General features: G+C 31.3%; 2 protein-coding genes across 2 annotated transcripts; both read right to left on the bottom strand.

The window, feature by feature from the left end:
- Nucleotides 1-2,557: 2,557 nt before the first annotated feature.
- LOC11433945 (fasciclin-like arabinogalactan protein 2) lies at nucleotides 2,558-4,297 on the bottom strand. The gene has a single exon (XM_003617999.4). It carries the CDS (start codon nucleotides 4,204-4,206, stop codon nucleotides 2,941-2,943), a length of 1,266 nt encoding a protein of 421 aa, XP_003618047.1. The 5' UTR covers nucleotides 4,207-4,297; the 3' UTR covers nucleotides 2,558-2,940.
- A 14,247-nt stretch (nucleotides 4,298-18,544) lies between these two features.
- LOC11423750 (zinc finger protein AZF1) lies at nucleotides 18,545-19,449 on the bottom strand. The gene is made up of 2 exons (XM_003618004.1): nucleotides 19,390-19,449; nucleotides 18,545-19,297 (listed from the first exon to the last, which is right to left on the bottom strand). Exons 1-2 carry the CDS (start codon nucleotides 19,447-19,449, stop codon nucleotides 18,545-18,547), a joined length of 813 nt encoding a protein of 270 aa, XP_003618052.1.
- Nucleotides 19,450-21,814: the final 2,365 nt, after the last annotated feature.

Here is a 21,814-nt window from a genome sequence, read left to right on the forward strand (position 1 = left end):
TAGCTTGAGATAAAAGAAACTATTTCAAACTTGCTATAGCATGAGAATTAGAAGCTACAAATGCCTTAGGTTTCATATCAAAATTTTAGGTTTTATTACCATTTTATTACTATCTTTGTGGCATTTTATGCGTTTTTGCCTCTTGCTACTCTTTATGCTTTATTTCACTAACAAGTTTATTTCCATGTTTCATGCATCTCATTTAGCATTCCCTCCACTTTCTTTAGCCTAGCATTTATTTTTGTAAGTTTTAATTCATTTGGTGATGTAATTTGTTATCATTGGTTTGTAGCTTGGCAAAGGGGCCATAGAATGTATTTAGGCAATTCTTGTAATATGGACTATGGACACCATGACGCACCGACACGCACACACTCACCCTAGATATATGTTTAGGATTGTATGCATAGATGTATGGCTAGGATTGCATGATTAGACGAACGTTTAGGTTTGAACACTTAGAGAAAATCCAACTTTTTCCAAAATATGCAATTAACCTCACTTGAAAACATTTTTTTGCAAAAATAAAATAGGAGTCAAAACTCCTTATTTCCCTTTTATTTTCTTAAGTAAAACTTTTAATGAACCTTAACCATATTTAGACTTCATTTAGCAAAATGACTAATTACACCTCACATTTTCCAAATCTTATGCCCTTGAGGCCTCTCATCTCTATTCTTCAAAATCTCTTTTCAAACTTAAAATCAACCAACAAAATCAAAACCTTTTTGAGAATGAACTACGAACGGTTTTGATCCCTTAAAAGGGTACGTAGGCAATGAGTCAAAACTCATCCAAGCCGAAATAAAAATCAAATTCTACTTCTCCTCACCCCCCATTCTTAACTAATCACACTTCCTTTTCTACAAATAAGCAATAAAATTAAAGCGTAGAAATAAACTTAGGAGAGCGGCTCTTATGGAATACCATAATCGCTCCGGGTGCCTAACACCTTCCCGTAGCGAAAACGACCCCCGAATCTAGAACTTTTTAAGGGTTTTTCTCCTTTTACCCTTCCCAAGAAAAAAGAGAGATATCAACGGTCAAAAGGTTCAAGTCCAATTAATGGCTTGGCACCCGAAAACCATGATAACAAACATAATTTCTTATTTTGAGATTCAACAATGTCGATCTCGATTTCTAGGTCGAGGGTGAGGTCGTCGATCTTGATTTCTCGGTGAGGGTGAGGTCGTCGATCTCATTTTCTTGGTCGACGACAACGCATAGTTGTTTGCGAGGTTCCCAAATTTTGCTTTCTTGGCTGATGGTGACCGAGGATGAGAATGTCAATTTCGTTTTCTTGGTCGACGGCGACGATGATGGCGCATGAGGGTAAGGTTTCCAATCTCTTTTTTTTTTTTCAGTTTGAGGGTGCAACTACAAGGCAATGTGATGACCAGAAAAGGCGATGGCCGCGAGAGGGGTTGCGATTTCTTTGATTTTACCATGGCTGATTTTTTGTTGTTGTGGTGGAGGTGAGTTGGTGACTCGGTGGTGGAAGTGAATGATGGGGGTGGGGAAATAAAAAATAGAAGAGAATTCATTCTTTTTGTGGATGAGAGTGTTTTTTTTTATAAAAAGAAAAAATGAGCTGACTTATTATAGTATGTGACAAGTGGGAGTGGTAGAAGAGTGATATGTCCATCTAAAATGGCATGTATCAGGACTATTTGAGATTACTATAGTTTATGGTTGGAGCTTTTCTTGTAACTAATTTGTTTCTTGTCATATTGTATTGTTGCATACTCAAATTTAGATGAGAATAGGTTTTGTAACTTAATTTCATCTCATTTATTAGTGTCTTGAGGTAGTGGGAAATTGGCCCAAGTTTTGGAGCAGTTAAAAACCAGTGCAACCTTGCAATTAGTACGTGTAATCGACACCGTCCAATTAAGAAGATTAAACAGTTCATATTTAAATCACAAAATTGTATACTAATTGTATATCAAATAATGTTTTGAGATCGAAACCGTCCGATTTTGAGCGGAGTTCTAAGGTGTTGACTAGAGCTGACTACATACAATCATGACCGCATCTACTCCTTTATGTGGGAGTACAACATTTACTTAAAAAATTTGGTAAACTTGACGGGAAGTCATTACATTGTGCAGTATACATTGAACCTCTTTACACAACAATTATTAGGGCTAGTGGTAAATGTTATTCTTCGTTTTTAAATATACGTCACATTTTTATAATGTGCATTATCTAGATAACTTACTTTAATCATATTTTTTTAACTAATTTATAAATATAAATATCAACATGTAAAATGTTATTCGATTTACTTCAAATGAATAATTTCAAAATGTACATATTTTTATAATTTTTTATCATACATAATTAAAGACACAAATGATCGAAGTTGTATATTAGCATTCGTGAAATTGTTGACAGTGACATAAATCTAAAAATGGAAAGAATGCATGTTACATGCAATCAATATATATTACACTCTTTCTGCATTTTGTGAAACCTGTTTGCCTCATACTTTTAATTTATTCATTCTTATAAACCATTTTTGAAAATAAATAAAAATATATATGCTTGGATTGGATCAAGTAAATAAAAATTTGCTTATTATAAACAATTTCCAGCTTCAAAGAAGAAGAAAAAACTTTATAAATTACAAGCATACATCTCATCTCAGCTGGCATCTAACACAAACTGGTCCCTACCCATTCATTACCCACAATCTCACACCGACAAAAAACCCAATTAAAAAAAGCATAAAATAAACAATTATAAATAAATTACAAAACCATAAAATGTATTTTTTTTAATTTAAAAAAAAAATAACAACAATGCCCCCAACACGTTGGTGTCACTGTCTTATTTCCTTCACAAACAAAATCAAAGAAATGAAGAAAAGAATATCTATCACAATTTGACCATAGCTGTCATGCATGTGTAGAATAGTTTTTATCTACACCGACACAATTATAGAACCAAAGCACCAATAAACAAACTGAAAAATACCATAATGAATCTCAACCCTTGATTTAATCCATTAACTCCATTTTCATTATCAGCAGCTTTCTGATCATCAGAATCTGCATCTGCATCTGGTCCATCTGCCGGTGAGTCTGCATCCTCATCCGCCGCCGGCGCCGCCTTCTTCTTCTTGGCTTTACTCTTTGCTGCTTTTGGTGATTCAGCTGGTGCTAAATCTTTCTCCTCCTTAACTCCCTTAAACAATTCTCTTGGCATCAAAACCTTACTTATCTTATACACTACAAAAGGATCTTGATCTATTAATGTACCAACAATATTTGCAGTGTTAACTTTGGTTTCAAGGTTAACATCTTCACCATCATTTTGGACTGTGAAATCATATTTGTTATGGCCTTCTGTTGCTAATGTGTTCATTACACCATTGTTTGATTTCAACATCTGTAATGATTGGTAAACTGGAACTCCGTGGTATAAAAGGAGGGAAACCTTTTGAGAGTCTGTTAGGTTTTTGTACTTTGCAGAGAAACCGCTGACGGCGGTATCTGTTGGACAGAAAACAGTTAAACCGCCGTCAACGGATTCTTTGAAAGTAGGGAGTGCTTTTGAAACACGTAACAAATCTGCGAAAGACTGACAACCTTGTTTTGACATAATTCCGATTAAATCAATGTCACTTGGAGCTGCCGTCGGCGCTTCTGCGTCGGCGGAGCTTAAAGGATTACTGATTTGGAGAACGGAGATGACATATGGAAGTTCTTCTACGGATTTTACGTAGTAGGAATGCAGACCGTCGTTGTCTTCGGCACCAAAACCGACTTTGCCACCTTTTAGGTTTGTGATATTCACGTAACCGGCGGTTCCAGCGGCGGATCCAGTGGCTTGGAACATGGAGGAGACAAGTGTGGTGCCGTCGGTGATTTGGTGGAGTTTCTTGGCGCCGAAGTAGTCGACTAAAACATGGAGGGAGAGGACATTTTTGAGGGTGGTGATGGAGAGGTGTTTGTCTAGGAGGGAGGACATGGCGGCATTGTCTATGGCTAGGATGGTTATGGTTTGACGGCGGTTGATTTCGTCGGCGAGGTGGGTTATGGTGAGGTAGTGGTTGAAGGTGGAGAAGCCAGGGTGTTTGGCTAGAATGCGGGTGATGTTATGGTTGCCGGAGGTGGCGGCAGCGGCGGTGGTGGAATGAATGAGTGATAGTATAAGTGTGAGGGAAAATAGAACAAGTGGTGCTAGTTGTTGCTTCTTCATTTTGGAAGATAGTGGAAAGTGAAAGAAGCAACTAACTTATGAAGGAGGGAAGATGAGAGTGGTATTAATGTGTATATATGTATATGTATATCTTTATATGACTATACCTATATTATTATTTTTATTCTTATATGCTAATCATGTCATGTTAGAGAGATTAATCACTTGCATGTTTGTGTCTATGCTAATGATATTAAATAGGTGAATGGTATATAGATTTTGATTTGGTGCATTCATTAAATTGATGGAGTAGAATATTAATACTCGTTCGATCAAGATTGAATGGTATGAATTAAAACTCTGTATATTTTGAGTTATACAAATAAATTATTAGATTAAGATCGGACGGTCATCGATGTTTTAGGATATTGATTAGTGAATGAAATTGAATTTGATAGTATATGGTTTGTGTAGTGACAAATAATGCCAGGTTGGTATTTGGTGGTAAAGGGACCCATAAAGATTGGATGATTCTCATTATTTGGGCATATTTTAAAGAGCAACAAGATGCAGCTTTCACTCTTTCATTGCAGAGAATGGGTCATATGGGGCATCCACCGACACTCTTTGACCCTACACTGTTCTATAGTGCAGTACCGTTGGTGTTTGATTAGATTAACATGTTTTATTTTCTGTATCTTATGGGTGAATTTAATTTAATTAATTTAGGAGAGGACAAATTTAATTAACTGTTTCACGGACAATTATCAAGGTGCCTTTAAAGCATAATAAATGTGAGTTTGATTTTTGTTTTTTTGGGTAAGGGGGTTGAAATCTGCACGAAGGCTAAAGCAACATACCAAATTCGTAAGTTTAACCGTAGGATTTTTTGCTGTCAAAAGTTGAGATCGAGGCAGTCAGTCACACAGTCAGTACAATTGGAGTGACGAATTAAATTTTACTGCAAATTTTGATTTTGATTTTTAAAAAGATACCAAGTTATAAAATATGAAAAGTCTGATCTTAATAAAAAAAATTACAATTAGTTGACTATGTGAATGCAACAAATGATAACCGCAATCAATCTCACTGTGTTGAGAATTGTTGTTTACATATTTGATAAGGCTGTGTCACACGAGTAAATGACGTTTTTACCCCTTCAACAGTTAACTGCCGAAATTTTAGAAATCCGGCTGCAGTTAACTGCCAAAAAAAAAAAAAAAAAAAAACCTCGGCACTTAAGTGCCGAAGAACTATCAATTTTTTTTGAAAATATTATGCTATGCTTAGAGTATACTGACTTTTAACAAATAGTCCATCAACATCACAAACAGAAAAACTAAAATTAAACATTTATTAAAATTGATGAGTTATCATTATCATCTTTACATCAACTATTAGTGTAACAGAATACTTGCTAACTTCTCACCAAAAAAAAAAAAAAATACTTGCTAACTATCAAATAACATTAACTTAACTCTCTTCCGCACAAAGAAAGACCTCATTGGAAATTTGATGATATTTAGAAATTGGATCAAAAGTACAACATTGTACTATCCAGGGATCTTAGCTGTAGGATAAACATTATGCTATGCCAAGTCAAATTTAGGATAAATTAATATGATGATTCTTGTTGTGTATTTTTATGTCTGTTATGACTGTAGGATAAGCGTAGCCTAATATTTTCAAAAAAAATTGACGAGTTCTTCGGCACTTAAGTGCCGAGGTTTTTTTTTTTTTTTTTTTTTTTTTTTCCTCGGCAGTTAACTGCAGCCGGATTTCTAAAACTTCGGCAGTTAACTGTCGATGGGGTAAAAACGTCATTTACTCGTGTGGCATAACCTTATCAAATGTGTAAACAGCAATTCTCCACTATGTTTGATTGTAGAATTTGTATTTGGTACATTTGCTATGTCATACAACTTCTAATATTCATTGTGTGATCTTGAATTAAAGGTAGAGAATGTTGAAAGTTGATTTTATTATTTGTAAATTGTAATTTTAGCTATTCGATCACAAATAAGGACATGACCAAGTACTTGCACAAGGGGTTGTTGCCACCTCTACACCCCATAGACACATAAGAAGAGAATCCATTTTCGATGAGAATCTTGAACTGACAATTTAGAATACATAAGTTTTATGCCCCTTGAAGGTTATTATTGGTTTAGTAATTCAGTTTAGTTAGAATTAGTTTTGTCTTTTGTTTTAGAAACTTGCAATTAAAGTAACTAAATCAAGTTAGTTGCATGTGAAGTAATAAGTTTGTTAAGAGTTTGTTTTGGTTTGTTTCACTAGTTTGTTACATCACTTGATGTATATATAGGTTCATATACCTTGTAAATACTAATTCCAATTCATTCAATAAATTTCACAAGTCTTTTACTCATATCTCTCTCTCTCTCTCTCTCTCAAACCAATAGAAACCCTAGAATCTCAATTCAATCTTCTTCAATTGAACACAGTTTTAAGTGTTGGTTTCATTCAATTTTCATACATTGTTCCATCAGTTCTCATAATTGAGAACAAAGTTATTGGGAAAACTTCCATTCACCCTACCCAAATGTTGCATAAACATAGTCACAATTATTGGGAAAACTTCCATTAACCCTGCCCAAATGTTGCAACATGTATCACTTACTAGTCCCTTTCGAGAGGACGTTCTCATAATAATTGGTAGTAACAAACATTTGATATTTTATTTTAGGGAAATGTTAAAGAGTGTCTTTATAAAGTATTATAAAGAGCTACCATATTTGGTTTCTTTAACAAGTATCTTTATGATACTTGTTAGCAAGACCTTTTATTTTAATATTCCCTCCATTACACCAAAATTTATCTATATGCAAAAACGAGTATAATTGAAACTCTCGACTATTTGTTTTAGGTGTCCTAAATGTCTCTAATATCAAATCAGCCATTTCAACCTTGAATCGAAATCTACTTTAGATATAGATTGACTAAAGAGCAATGATATATGTCCTAAATGGGAGCATTGTGAATTCATCACGAGAAAGAAAGGAACCTATCGATCACGTTGCTCTATTTACCGCAATACAAGGAAGTGATGTGGAAATCTTGAAATCAAGTAAATAACCTTTCAATGAAAACACGCTACCTGTGCCAGGAAACAATCATAAGATGACTCTCGCTATCAATAGCATTTTCCTTGACTAAAACTTTAATCGGGTTAAACCATAATTAGTTAATCGGTTTGAATTTTTGTATTTATTTTTTTTTCTTTTTATTTATTTATACGGTTCAACAGTAATTGAACCCGATAAAGCAAATGAACTATGATGTACATGTCTTATTGATTCAATAGCTAATAGCCGAACATGTTTTTTAAAAATACATGTTATTTACCGTGAGGTTTTTCTTATCTAGAATGCATCAAGAGTCACCATTAACCAACACAATGTCATTGTGGCAGGAAAACACATCCGTAATAGGTGTAATTGTAGTCGGGACGTCCAATGTATTTGGAAGCTTAAAACGAATTTTAAATCGAAGTTTTTTAAGTGTATCGATGACAATAGATAAAAACTTAAAAATTAAGAAATTTTAATAGCTTTATTTGATTGAAAGTAATTCTATTCAAAACGTGCAGTAAATTACATGTATGATATCTCTCTCAATCAAAAGTAATAGGTTTGTCAAGTTGTAAGTCTAACTCTTTTTGCTAGACTCAATTCCACTAGTTCAAGAACCAGTTTTTTTAATAATAAAAATTACTTTAATTACTTTAATTATTTATCTATTGTTAGATCTGAAAATAGCAAATTAATATTGAATTCTGAAACAAATAAAAATTACTTTTATACTATGCAAACTTTGATTTTGCATATTACTTGTCTTACTATATTTTCAACAAAAATATCAGATTAATATAAATGTGAAGAAAATAAGAGTTTAAGATACGCAAAACCAGTTAACCAACAAGCCTTGGAATCGACTTGCAACATCCACTACAATTCTCCATTTAACATCCACAAGAGCTAAGCTAGGAACAAACATGTTTAAATAATAGGACTTTGGAAAAAATGTTTAAAGCTAAAAAGATCTGGGGTCTAATACAAGAGCTAACATTTTTGAGGGCTAAAGTCTTTATTTTAGTGACAACCCTTTGGATAGCATGTGAATTGTGGTTAAACTTTCAACTATGAAGCAATAACAACCTTCGATCATGTAATGATTTTTGCCCACTATATGTGACACAGACGGAATCAAAGTCTAGCAAGCGCTCTAAATCTGTTAAAAGTGTTTCCAAAATTTACCAGAAAATTGAGAAAAGTTCTATGTAATTTTATTGAATGAAAAATTACTTCTTAGGCTACAACTGTTAAACTTAAATACTAGGGATATTACAAAACCCTATTGGACCAAAAATCCAAATAGAAAACAAAATAGACAAATAATAAAATTATGCTGAAATAATAAAATTTGATTTTGGGTCTTCAGATGAATCCATGTGGCTTAAATTATCATGCATCAATGTAATGTTAGATTAATTATTTAATTAATCAATTATGGATTGACAATAATCAATTATTATAAGTTAATATTATAATATAAATTATGGTCTATTGAGTTAAGCACTAGTTAGTTGATGAATATGTGTGATTGGACTATTCTTTTTAAATGAACCGTGATGAGTTGGACCATTTAGCTAAGCCCAATGAAAGGTCCCTGCCCTCAGCCGTTTAGCTATTTAAATGTCATCCCATCAGACGGTTAAACATTCTGATCAGTATGGGGCAAACCTAAACGGAATGAGGTTAGTCATCCCTCTCATAACTTGATGGCGGTCGTTCATGAATCTAAACATACAAGGTACACAAATTCTTCTTCCTTCTTTGTTACTGATATACTATAACTTGTATCTAGTGATCCATGGCTACACTCTTAAACTTTAATCATGTAAAACAACGAGTTCTACTCTTCCCTTTTCGAAAAGATATAATTTAAGTCAATCAAACATCATATGCAAATTTACACTATTTTCATTGAACCCTTCTTACGCGTCACTTCGCCTTCAGTACGTGCAGCCAGTCTTCCTATATCAATGTGTTAAGCATCTCCATTTAAAAAATTTACTCGGTTCCTTTCACTCAGATCAATTACTTGAATATTATTATGAAGTCTATTATTTTGTTAAATTAATATTGACTTTAAATACAAAGGTTTAATAGCAGTTTTCGTCCCCTAACTTTTACGAAGTTGCGATTTTGATCCCGTAAGAAAAAAAACTACAAAACCGCCTCCTTAGTTTTGCAACTGTAGCAGTTTTTGCTCCCCAAGACCAAAAAAATTAAAAAAAATAACACGCGGCACCTCACTTAGGGTGCCACGTCAGCGTAGACTGAGTCAAAATTGATATCGGGGGCCAAAACTGCTACAGGTGCAAAACTTAGGCGCGGTTTTGTAGTTTTTTTTTAGGGGGCAAAAATCGTAACTTTGAAAAAGTTAGGGGACTAAAACTGCTATTAAGCAATAATTTTTTTTTAGGGGAACGTTAAAACTATTGCTGGTTGATAAATATTAAATCATCATCATTATCATTTATATAAAGACCAAATTAGCTTTTGCCAGTTATGACAATTTTGTCTCAATACTCCAATAATCTAGCTGGAACATTTTTTTCCTTTTTGAATACTGGGAATCCAAATAATAGCTCAAAAATATATTATTATTTATATTCTGAATTGGTTGTTATAGAGTTGTCATCACTTGCCATTCTCATGATCTTCTTCTTCACAACAGTTAAAGGAAAGTCCACCAAATTGGGAATAAAAAGCATCAAATAGCACTGGAGTGGGTCATCCAATACTTGACTAACTTAATATTATTCAAAACGAGTAAGTTGGTAAAACAGTGACTTATTAAAAAAGAAAGCTACAAAAGTTACTACAGAGGACACTGATTCGTTTCTTTGTATTTGGTTTAGGGATAAATTAACCCATGCATGTTAAACTAGCTGTAACAATGTCAGGCAAAAGAGACAAGTTTGGTCAGCATTTAATAAAGTTCGAAAACTAGAACATGTAACAGACTAACAGCTGCTTGCAAAATGCAAAATCATATAGTACTACCGTCTAAAACTTGTATGTCAGGTCTAGCTCACCATTTGATGACACTTACATTAGTATAGTTGAACATGCATTTCTATAAAAGTATACTGTACAAATGCAGTTTTTTAACAAGAAATATATTTGGGTAAATGATCACTTTAATCTCAGGTTCTACACCTCGTTATTACAAAGGTATCTTATTCAAGATTAAATACAAAATAGTCTTTGCATGTGTAGTACCGTTATCAGTTTAGTCCCTAACGTTAAAAACTTTTGTTAACTGATGAGGTGGCGTGCAAGAGGTAGTCCATGTGACACCTCATGCATGCTACTTCATCAAATAACATAAGTTTTTAACGTTAGAGACTAAACTGATAACAGAACTACACATTCAGAAACTACTATGTATTTAATCTTGAGTGAGATATCTTTCTTCCAGCAAAATGCATAACCATGAACCAAAGTAACCATTTACTCAATATATTTTGGCACAAAATTTTAACAAAAGATTCGGCAACAGTTTTGATGGTTAAAGTAGTCTAAATACAGGTTAATTAAGGCGTTGCAATTCATTAGTTATCTATTTATATATAAGTAAGCACAATTATAAATGTATATTTGAACACAAATTATGATTAATAGATCTCATTTATATTTGAATATCCAAACAATATGAAAATAAGAACATAATTTAGATAGAGGTTGAATAGCTCAATTGATTTTAATTAAAGGGTAAGGAGTTGGGAGATCCATGGTTTAAGTTTCAACAATGAAAAAAACTAACATAATAATTAACATAACAACATTTGACATCAAGAGAAAAGAGCATAATGACATTCACAATTTTGATTGATTGTGTTCAATTGATATATTGTTAATGAGATTTGATATTTTATTATATTTACGATGACACAATTTCAGAAAAGGATTCTCTAGAATGGAGATAAATGGATTGAAGGGTGGAGATTTTTCAAGAAAACATGAGAGAGCAAGACTTAGAGAATCTCCTCCCCAAAATTTGGTGTCAAATAACACAACAATTTCTTTGTCATAATAGGCTCCCAACTAACATTATATTTCTTCCATACAATGTATACTCTATATATATAACATAAAGTTTGGTTGTAAAAAAAAATAAAAATACGAAAGTTACTCAAAAAAATTTACTAAAATTATTACTTTTTTTTGAAGGAATACTAAAATTATTACTTTTTTTTGAAGGAATACTAAAATTATTACTTGTTTTTTTTTGAAGGAAAATTATTACTTGTAGTTAGGACTAAATTTAGTTGGATAATGTTTCATGAACACCCTTTTCTCTATACACACATTGTACCACTTTCATGTGATAGTGTTTGAGAGACACAAAAGATGAATTTCTTGTGTGTGTAGAGACCACATGGACACATGTCACAATTATATGTGGGTGTACAAGTGGTATATACCACCTAAGATGGTTTATGTATCACTACCCAATTTAGTTTGGACACGCACTATCCTTTTCAATACAATAATCAGTGGGGTAGGTAGGACTATACCAGGGCTGATAGTGGTCGTGGTCTCAATTTTTGTTTTTTGTACTAAATTTGTTTAAACAATGAAATTGTACTATTAGTTTTACATTTCAATTCTCCAATGCTCCACTCTTTGACATGGCAATCACAATTCTGGCTGCAAATTATATTCAATGGACTAGGCACCACCAATGCTAAATTTCTGGCACTATCAATGCTAAATTTCTGGCTCTGCCCAACCAATGATAAATCACTTACGATCAAAATTACATTTAACAGAAATTAATTCTCCTACATCGCGATCAAACACACCTTAAAAGACCATCCACAACAGAGCGGTAATACTTGATAAACACCAATTTTCTCCAACTCATTCCTCAAAAGAAATTATTAACTAGGCCCACAAATAACCCTATACCATTACATTTTTAACAAAATTTATTCATTTTACAAAGATTTATTAAATGGGACCCATGAAAATTGAAGAGTGGGAGGGAGGGTGCTTCCATAGCCAACCTACTCCATAAGCACCCATATGTTATACTCCACAATGAGGGTGCTTATTTAATGTGGTGCTAAATAGGTTAAGCACCCACCATTTGGATGGTCTAATAAGATTTTAGAGTTTTAGTGTACAATTTACCAACCGTTGTAATAACAAGGTGATCCACTTAGAAAATTGATCTTCAGCATTTTAAAATGACTCATTACCTTAATTCAACGTGAGTTAACTCACGCTCGACATTTTTCAGCATGCGTTAACTTGCGCCGGTACTTTTAAGATCGGTTTAATAATTTTTAAGTTGGGTCAATCGATTTTAAAAGTGTCAGTGTGAGTAAACTCATGTTGAAAAATGTTGAATGTGAATTAACTTACGTCGAGATAAGAGAATGAGAAATTTTAGAAGTGAAAAGAGCAATTTTCTTCCACTTATTAGCCTAGCAAGCCCATTTGAATAAAAGACAAACCCAATTACATTAAGGCACAAATAAACTGTGTAAAGATTTCATAAATACTTGACCAAAAAAAATAATTCATAAATTAATAAAAAAAAAGTGTAAAAAAACCCTTTTTTTTACCACATAAAATATACCGTGTAACAAATACGATATGAGTATGTGTCCAATTTTTTTCTTTTTTCTTTAAAAAATAGTGTAACAAACTAGATCAAATATATGTCAATATAAATATAATTAATAAGAAAAAGATAATTATCAACGATTCAATGAGATATAATATTTACAAAGGAACAATTACAGAGTAAAATAATAACTTTTATCATATTCATCATCTCAAATGTAAGTACTCTTAACATATGCGAGATAAAATATTTATTCTTGGATAATTGGTTATGAAATCAAGTAGCCAAAATAAATTTTTGTATTTCAATTTCATATATGGATCCTTTATATATCTTTTTTTTTCTTCATATATGTTGTTGTTTTACAATTAGATGATGAATAAACAAAATATTTAACTTTCGCCAAAAATAATCTCGCATTCATGCACTGATAAAAAAATTTAAATTCATGCATTCTTCGGTTAAAAAAAATATAAAAGGTAAAAAATTTAAAAACTCATAGGATTTAATTTTTTTTAACCGAAGAATGCATGAATTTTAATGTTGCTGCGAAACATGTACCCTGATAGATATGGCAAATGGAATAGGACGTAAGTTATTATGTTGTGGTTTGTTTATGAGATTGTTGGATGTTGGAAATCCTATCAGGAAACAACGATGGAGAAAGAATTTTTTTGCCCATAATTAAATTAAAAACGAGTGCGAGTTCGGGACTTCCTTTTGTGCCTGATAGAAAACTTTTTTTTTTTTTTGTTAGACTAAGTTTTGCTATTACCATAAATAAGTCACAAGGGCAAACCATTTTTAATGCTGAAATCTATATTCCACAACATGTTTTCAACCATGGTCAATTATATGTAGTTTTATAAAGAGGAAATTTCTCAAAATTCAACAAAAGTTCTCATTAAAGTAAGAAAAATACAACGAGAAAATGAAGACTTTACAAAAATATAATTTTTAAAGATATTCTTTTATAGCAGTCATATGATTTTTCCTTCACATAACAAGTCATTTATGCATTTATGTTATCATTTTACTAATTATTATTATAATAACTATTAAATGATCGTTATTTATTTTATTTTGTATACAGACAAACAAAAATACATTGAGTTGATAAATAATTTCATGTGGATAAAATATTACTATTTTTTCACGTGGATTGAGATTAAGTGATTTTAAGATGGAAAAATCACGATGACTTTAATGTGATTTTGTGTATTTTATAAGAGAGAAAAATAAATATAAATTGACATCAATATTTGAATATGCTCAAAGCTTTGCTAAGAAATATGTACAATTTTTCTCTTTTTAGGAGTGTGACAAACAGGTTAATATTGATATGAAAAACAACTGCTTTATGTTTTGAATCAACACAACATGAATGTGATATTAACATTGGGACCTTTAATGAGGTAATTAATAAGGTGAATAGAATCAAACTAACAAACAAGCTTATCAACTTTTATATCTTTACCCCTCAAAAAAAAAAAAAAACTTTTATTTTTTTTTGACCAAAATAAGACCATGATAAATAGCATATTACTCAGCAAGCATAATGCCATTGAAAATCATTGTTAAATCATTATTAATATGAGCTTAATTTCATTGAACTCTAATAAACACATGGAGTATAATTGAACCTAATTTATGCAACATCATTTAGATGAAGTCCACAAATATACGATTTGGACATGATACTTTATAAGTCACGTCACAAGATCTTTAAAAAAAAATAAAAAATAAACTCATGTCACAAGTTCCTTTGAGCCAATTACAACAGAACGAGATTTTTGCTTAGGTGAATAAGAGAACCCATTAGAGAATTCCATAACAGAATTATATCTTCGATAATCAATTTTGTCTGCATAATCATCAACCCTTGAATTAGAAGATTGTTCTCCATGGTAGTTGTAGTGCCCTTGAGCAGCTCCTAATGAAAGACATTCATGTTTCCTTCTACTTTTCCTTTTCCTTTTAATTACCCTTAAAATCATATGCAGAAGACCCTGTATAATATGTATATCACAACCTTAATTCCTTCCTTCGTGAAGAATAATAATAAGTTCAAAATGAGAAAAGGAGAGAAACAAGAGAATGTTGGTTTTTAGAAGCTTTTGAAAATGGATAATTATAGGTATTTGATGGAAAATTAGCAATTGTACTAACTTATATCGAAGTAATAAAATTTATAAGATTCGTATCTATAGGGACTGTTTCAACTTCTACTCGAGAATGTCATTATTATTAAGGATGTTTGTAAAATGGGGGGTGCACTGAGGCAATTGGTTTGATTTGCAAGTTAAAATAAAATGGTTAAGGTAAAATTGGTTTGAGAAATAACATGGAGAGATGACCAGGTCATTCGATTCATCTGCTCATCGCTCATTAGCAACTTGTTTCTTAAGTCTACAAATGTTATAAAGTTTACGACAAATTAACAAAATAACTTAGGTCAATCCCTTGATCCTAAGTCCTCTTTTCTGATTATAATTCCCTAATCCCTTAGGTGAACCTATAATCATAAAAGGTTTTAAGTCCGTTAATTTAAGCATCACAACCTAACAACGCACCATCCCTAGATTGTCCGTTAGATTGAACATTATAAATATGTCAGAGTTTTACGCTAGTGTCAGTGGTCATATATACTCTAAAATCAATTATATTGGGTCAAAATCATAAAAGCATTAAGAACAATTTATACTGAATAAACTAGAATGACATTCATAAAGATTAAGAGTTACAGGTTACATAAACATGAGCTAGAACAAAATCATCTCTTGACCTAATCACAAAGGATCTAGCTACTCATGGCTAAAGCACAAATAACTAATATGAAAGAAGGATTCATTACATGAAATTGGCAACCGGATATGAGTTTTGATGGTCTCCCACCTTCTCTCCAGCTCCAAAAGTCAGTTTCTTTCTCCAAAATTACCAACCCTTCCTTCAGAAAACAACTTCCCTTTCATAGGAAAATTTCCAGAAACGCTAAAATCGTACTCCGATGCTGTAAATCGGAGCACGATGGCTTCATTAAAGTCAGATCCTACCTGGAGTGTCTGCCAAATCGTAGCCCGATTTTCATAAATCGGAGCACAATTTTTTACGAGACAAAATGTCTCAAACTTGCAGTAAAATCGTAGCCCGATGCTGTAAATTGGAGTACGATTTCTTCTTTGTTTGCCAACATCAAATGTTTAATTTGAAGCTTCTATCTCATGCAAAATCACCTGAACTCTCAAAAGTACATAAAAACCAAAATAAAAGTATGTATGACCTAGTGTCATCAGTAGTAGTATAAATAAATGATATGATGACATGTTTTGTGTGCCAAGAAGAACAATGTAACACATTAATTTAGTTAATATAAGTTTCGACTGAGCTAGTAGGGCATGGTGCATGCAAGTTAGTCAAATAAAATGAACTGTTTGACTTTTTCGGAAGAAGTAGCAAGTTAGTTATTTTTAGGACTATTTGACTTTTTATTTGGACTATCTGTAATGTGTTATGTGTACAGATAAACTAACAAACAACTATGGTCTTATTTTAGGAAAATGTCTTTTTCTTCTTAAACCTTGTTATTCCACAAAAAATCTCCTACCATGAAGGTAATGCAAGAGCCAATTTGGTTTGTATCAATGTCTCACATGTAATGTTTTGATCATGAAAAAACTAAGGAACATCATCTAATGTTGCAACATCAACAACATATATACAAGAACAATTTATCTACTAACTATGTGTGTAAGTGTGCAGAATTTCATTTTTAAGTTGAACTCAAGATTGTTAGGAGATCCAACAATGACATGATAAGGATTTCCGAGAACAAAACAATTGGTCAAGTTGAATCAAATTAAAGATGAAGCATCCTTTGGGTCAATGGAAGTCAACGGGAAAGATGAAGTATCATCCGGATCGAACGTTGCTCAAGAATATTTTTTCAATCACTAATTTTGATCCATGCTTTTAAATCAACTCATGTCTATCATTAGATATTTTGACTTTCTTTCGCACTAATATTATACAATCTCTTACAAATATTAAGTCTTTTTAACAAATATGAAGTTTCTTTTTTATGTTTTTTGCGTTTAAAAATTCATATTTTGATAAAAAAAAAAAAAAAACTATTTTTTCTTGGCAGACATTCTTATACTATTCTAAACATTCATAAAAAACTCATTCAAAATTTTGATTAATACATATGATTTGACTTAAAAGCAGAATTCAAACATGGTGATTGAAAACTTTTCGAAGACTAAAAGTTAAAGAAATTTTTTAGCTTAAGTGAAACGAAAAGTATGAATATTTATTGAGACCCAAACATATTTAATCCTAAAAACAAATACTAGTTTAACAGTATAAGAATCGATTAGAACAAGCAGATTAAACTTTGGGAATCGACTTTTTTTTATTTTTTATTGAGAGGTTAAGGAATCAACATCATGTAGACATTATCCTTAAAAAAAAAAAAAACATCAAGTAGATATTATGTATCGATTTTTACATGATACATATCACAAACAATAAACTTAAATCAATATAGGATGGAAAAAATAGATTGGGCACTAACCTCCGGACATTGCAATGTCAAATTAAGATTTCTCACCATAAATGCTGATCTTTTTTGTTTTCCAAACCCTTACTCAATCAGTATGGTATAGTTTTTTTTTTGTGCAACAATTGTATTATGATACGTTACAGAGGGCCTCATTTTAAAAAATATGTTGTCTAGAGGCTTTACCAGACTACATAGTAAACTGCCTACGGTTGGAAGAGAACTTAGAAACCAATTGTGCTCGAGTAAAAAAATCTCAATATCATATTCGTTTAGAAGAAAGACAGAAAATGTGCTTTCATCATGGTCTTAGAGAACGACAATTCTTAAATATGTTTGTATCGTTGGAAAAGTGAAAGGTTCAACCGGTCAAGTTTTTACTACAATTGGATAACATACCTTTTCGATTGGGTATGGCTTCGACTATTCCTCAATAGAGTTGTCCATCACAAAGTTCAACTGTGTGCGTTACATAGCGGGATTTTTATTTTGCACTTGAGAGTTATTAAAAAAATCGCTAAGATAGAGCTTATGTGAGGGTAGAAAATACAACAACTAATCTCCTACAAGCTTATCCATTATCGACTAATTTATCCACTCTCTTCGATAAACTCATTTTCTCCAACTAACTTATCATATATCCGCTATTTTTATTTCTTCTCCAAACAGACCTTTAACATTCATAGATCCATCAAGAAGGTTTTCTTGTCGTCCCTAGCCGCGCTCTTGGAGCTCTACATATCACCTATAAATGTGAACTACTTGAGATACTTCTAATAAATTAATTAACTTCTTTAATTGATCAACACAAGTCATATATTTTAACAAATTCTAAGTTGATTATAATTGATTAACCTGAATGATCAAATCGAATTATTCTCTAACAAATACCAAAAATAGTAGCAAATAGTTAGCGGTAATCAGAGACATTATCAATACACCACACAAACACACAATGATAAAGTCAGATATTCATTCCTCCATATAACAAAAATAACAACTAACATTGATATTTGAAAGAAGAAAAACGCACACAATTGAAATAGAATAAAGTAGGTGGAAAAACCTCTAGTTTTTTTTAGTAATAGGAAACAAAAAACCCTAGTCACAAGAAGTTACACATATAACATAATAACATAAAAAAATACTAGTTTGATTCATCACGTACATCATTTAGTCCAATAAGACATTATCTTTTGATGTTGAATATGGATTCATCAATTTCACCAGCTTCTTCCTTCTTTTGTTATTGTCATTCTTCAATTTTGTTTCATCAATGTCACCAACAAGACCACTAGTACTAGGTAGAACATTCTCCTTCTTATCTTCATTATCCAAATCCTCATCGAAGGTGTCATGTAAATGTTTATCTGTTGACATATACACGAGTATTTGAGCAGCAATAACAACTTCACCACTCGAACGGCCTCTTTTACAGGTTTTAAACAATCTTCGTGGCCAAGATTTTGATTCCTCATCAATAACCAATTCCTTGGAATTGAATGCACTAAGAAAATATTGATCTTGATCATAATCATGATAATCAATATTATTATCCTTATTAGGGTTCATACCCCGCCATTCCCTTTCAGGATGAGATCTCATGTGACCATGTAAAGCCTTATTGGATTGGAAGTTCTTTTTGCAAACATCACAACTTAATTTTACATCATTAGAATTGCAATTAGCCTCTGCTTTCGACTCACCCTCTTTCCCTAGGGCTTGACTATGGATTCTTTTGTGACCACCTAATCCTTTTCCACACCTAAAAATTTTGTTACATAATTCACACTTGTGAATTTTTGAACTTGTTGATCCTTCATCATGATGACGACCCTTTGGTTTTTCATAAACTTTACAAGACTTAGAAATTGATGCTAAGCTTTTCTTCTTCTCTATGGCTTTCATGGAATTTGCCCTAGTATTCTATTCAAAGAAAACAATAAAAAAAAAATTAGAAAATTAAGTTACACTTAAATAAAGAATATTTAATATAAAGGAATGAGCATAGAAATTACCTGATGTATCCTACCAACATCAAACTTATTATTATTCTTCTTTTGGTCATTGGGATCCATTGTGAAGTGAAAATTAAGATGTATACGTAGTGTATAGAAAGGAGGTGATGAGAGGAGAGGGTTTAATCTTAAGATTTAAGAAAACCAAGATTTTATATTTTACTAATATAATGAGGAATTAAGTGATTTTTGCTCATGTTCATAAAAAAAAAGTGATTTTACCTGAAGAGTAATTTTTTGGGTGCATAAAAAAATTGATTCATTTCATCTTTATTTCTTGCTAAAATTAAATAAATTGATATTTGATTTTTCAACGATTTTCCACGATCCTGGTGTTTTTTAAAAGCATTCCTTGATCCTAGTATCTTTCTCAATTACTACATTACTAAATTTAGTTACAAATTGCCTCAATATTATTTTATTTTTTTATATAAAATGGTAGTCCACATGTCGCACAGATGGTTAAATTCTTTTATTTTGTTGAGCTTAACTCAGTTGGTAAGGACAATGCATAATATATGCAAGGTTCAGGGTTCGAATCTTGGACACCACAAAAAAAAAACTTTTATTTTGTTAACCTTTTGGTTTATGAGAGAAATGACCTAATATTCCGTCGTATTTGGTATTTGGTCTGCGATATAAGGTAAGTAAAGTTTGATTAGATATTTTCTTTCTTTCTTTTCTTTTTCTTGGAGAGGGAGGATTTATTTATATATTATATATATGATGTTTCATTTATTAATTTTTAAAGATTTTTTATAAAATAAAAAATCTTAAGTTTAGGAATCAAATTGCGTCAAAAAAAAGTTGAGGTGTTAAATTGGATTTGATCAATAAAAAAAGGAATTAAATTGGTTTATATTATTAATATTTTTTGGAGAGATTTTGTTTTTTATATTTAAATTTATGCTTAATGAAGAAACGTATTATTATTTATTCCACTTTTTCTTGGTTTGACATAGGCAAGAAAATATGAGTGAATTCCATCTATATTTTTATTTTATTTTATGATGTGATCTGATTTCATCCTAAATATACAGTTTTTTTTTTTTTTTTTGTCTTTGTAATTTTTTTTTCAGCCCGTAACTCCTTACAAATATATGTCACATTTTAGTTTTGGTTTTTTATTTTTTTGAGGTATTGGTTTGTTTTATATGCAGAAAGAAATGAGTGAATGTTGTTGTGATTTATTCTTCCGCTAGAGATTGGTTTTAAATGGTGAAGGTACAATAAATTCTCTACCTTGAATCAAGGAGAGAATAATTACAAAGATGAAAAAGGAAACAATAGAAAGCATTTAGAACTTCTAGAAATACCTAGAAATAATTAAAAAAAAAAAGGCTTAAATGCAATTTTACCCCCCCTATTTTGATTGAATCTGAATTTTACCTCCCCTATTTTAAAACTCGGAATTTTACCCCCTCTATTTTGATTGAATCGGGATTTTGCCTCCCTTATTTTAAAACTCGGAATTTTACCCCCTCTATTTTACGTTTTTTTAGAATTTTGCCCCCTATTTTAAAATAAAGAACAAAAAAAATACTAAAAAAAATAAAGAAACGATTAGAAAATATTAATTTGGTAAAAAAATATAAAGAAAACACAAAAAAAAACTAAAAAATAAAAAAACAATGAAATTACAAGAAAAAATTAAATTAAGAATACATGAAAAAACTAGTTTGCACCTCTAAATATTTGTTATTTTCATGTATCTTAATACTAGTTTTTTATTTTATTTTTAGAGATCATACTAGTTTTATGCATTTTTTAAGCCTTAATTATTTGTATTAAATGTTTTTTAATGAAAAAATAAAAATAAAACCAAAAAAATACTAAAAAAATGAATAGAAAATACTAGAAAAAATGCATAAAACTAGTATGATCTCTAAAAATAAAATAAAAAACTAGTACGAAAATACATGAAAATAGCAAATAATTAGAGGTGCAAACTAGTTTTTTCATGAATTCTTAATTGAATTTTTTCTTGTAATTTCATTGTTTTTCTATTTTTTAGTTTTTTTTTGTTGTGTTTTCTTGTTTTTCTTATATTTTTTTACCAAATTAATATTTTCTAATCGTTTCTTTATTTTTCTAGTATTTTTTGGTTCTTTATTTTAAAATAGGGGGTAAAATTTTGAAAAAGGTAAAATAGAGGGGGTAAAATTCCGAGTTTTAAAATAAGGGGGGTAAAATTCCGAGTTTTAAAATAGGGGGGGTGAAATTCAGATTCAATCAAAATAGGGGGGGTAAAATTGCATTTAAGCCAAAAAAGAAAATTAAAAATGCACAAAGATTCTCCAACACAACCCCATCATGCCAACTTGATTAGCATTGTTGTATCTTATTAAGATTTTGGTTAGGGTATCCGCAATTAGCTAACTAGAAATCACAAAAGATAGATATATGATTCCAATATCTAATTTTT

This window comes from Medicago truncatula, chromosome 5 (assembly GCF_003473485.1).
Source record: "Medicago truncatula cultivar Jemalong A17 chromosome 5, MtrunA17r5.0-ANR, whole genome shotgun sequence".
In the NCBI taxonomy this organism is placed as follows: Eukaryota; Viridiplantae; Streptophyta; class Magnoliopsida; order Fabales; family Fabaceae; genus Medicago; species Medicago truncatula.

Coding starts and splice junctions, on each gene's coding strand:
- LOC11433945 (XM_003617999.4), bottom strand. CDS start 4,206: ATGAAGAAGCAACAACTAGCACCACTTGTTCTATTTTCCCTCACACTT.
- LOC11423750 (XM_003618004.1), bottom strand. CDS start 19,449: ATGGATCCCAATGACCAAAAGAAGAATAATAATAAGTTTGATGTTGGT. Junction 19,298..19,389: donor ATGTTGGTAGGATACATCAG/GTAATTTCTATG, acceptor TTCTTTGAATAG/AATACTAGGGCAAATTCCAT.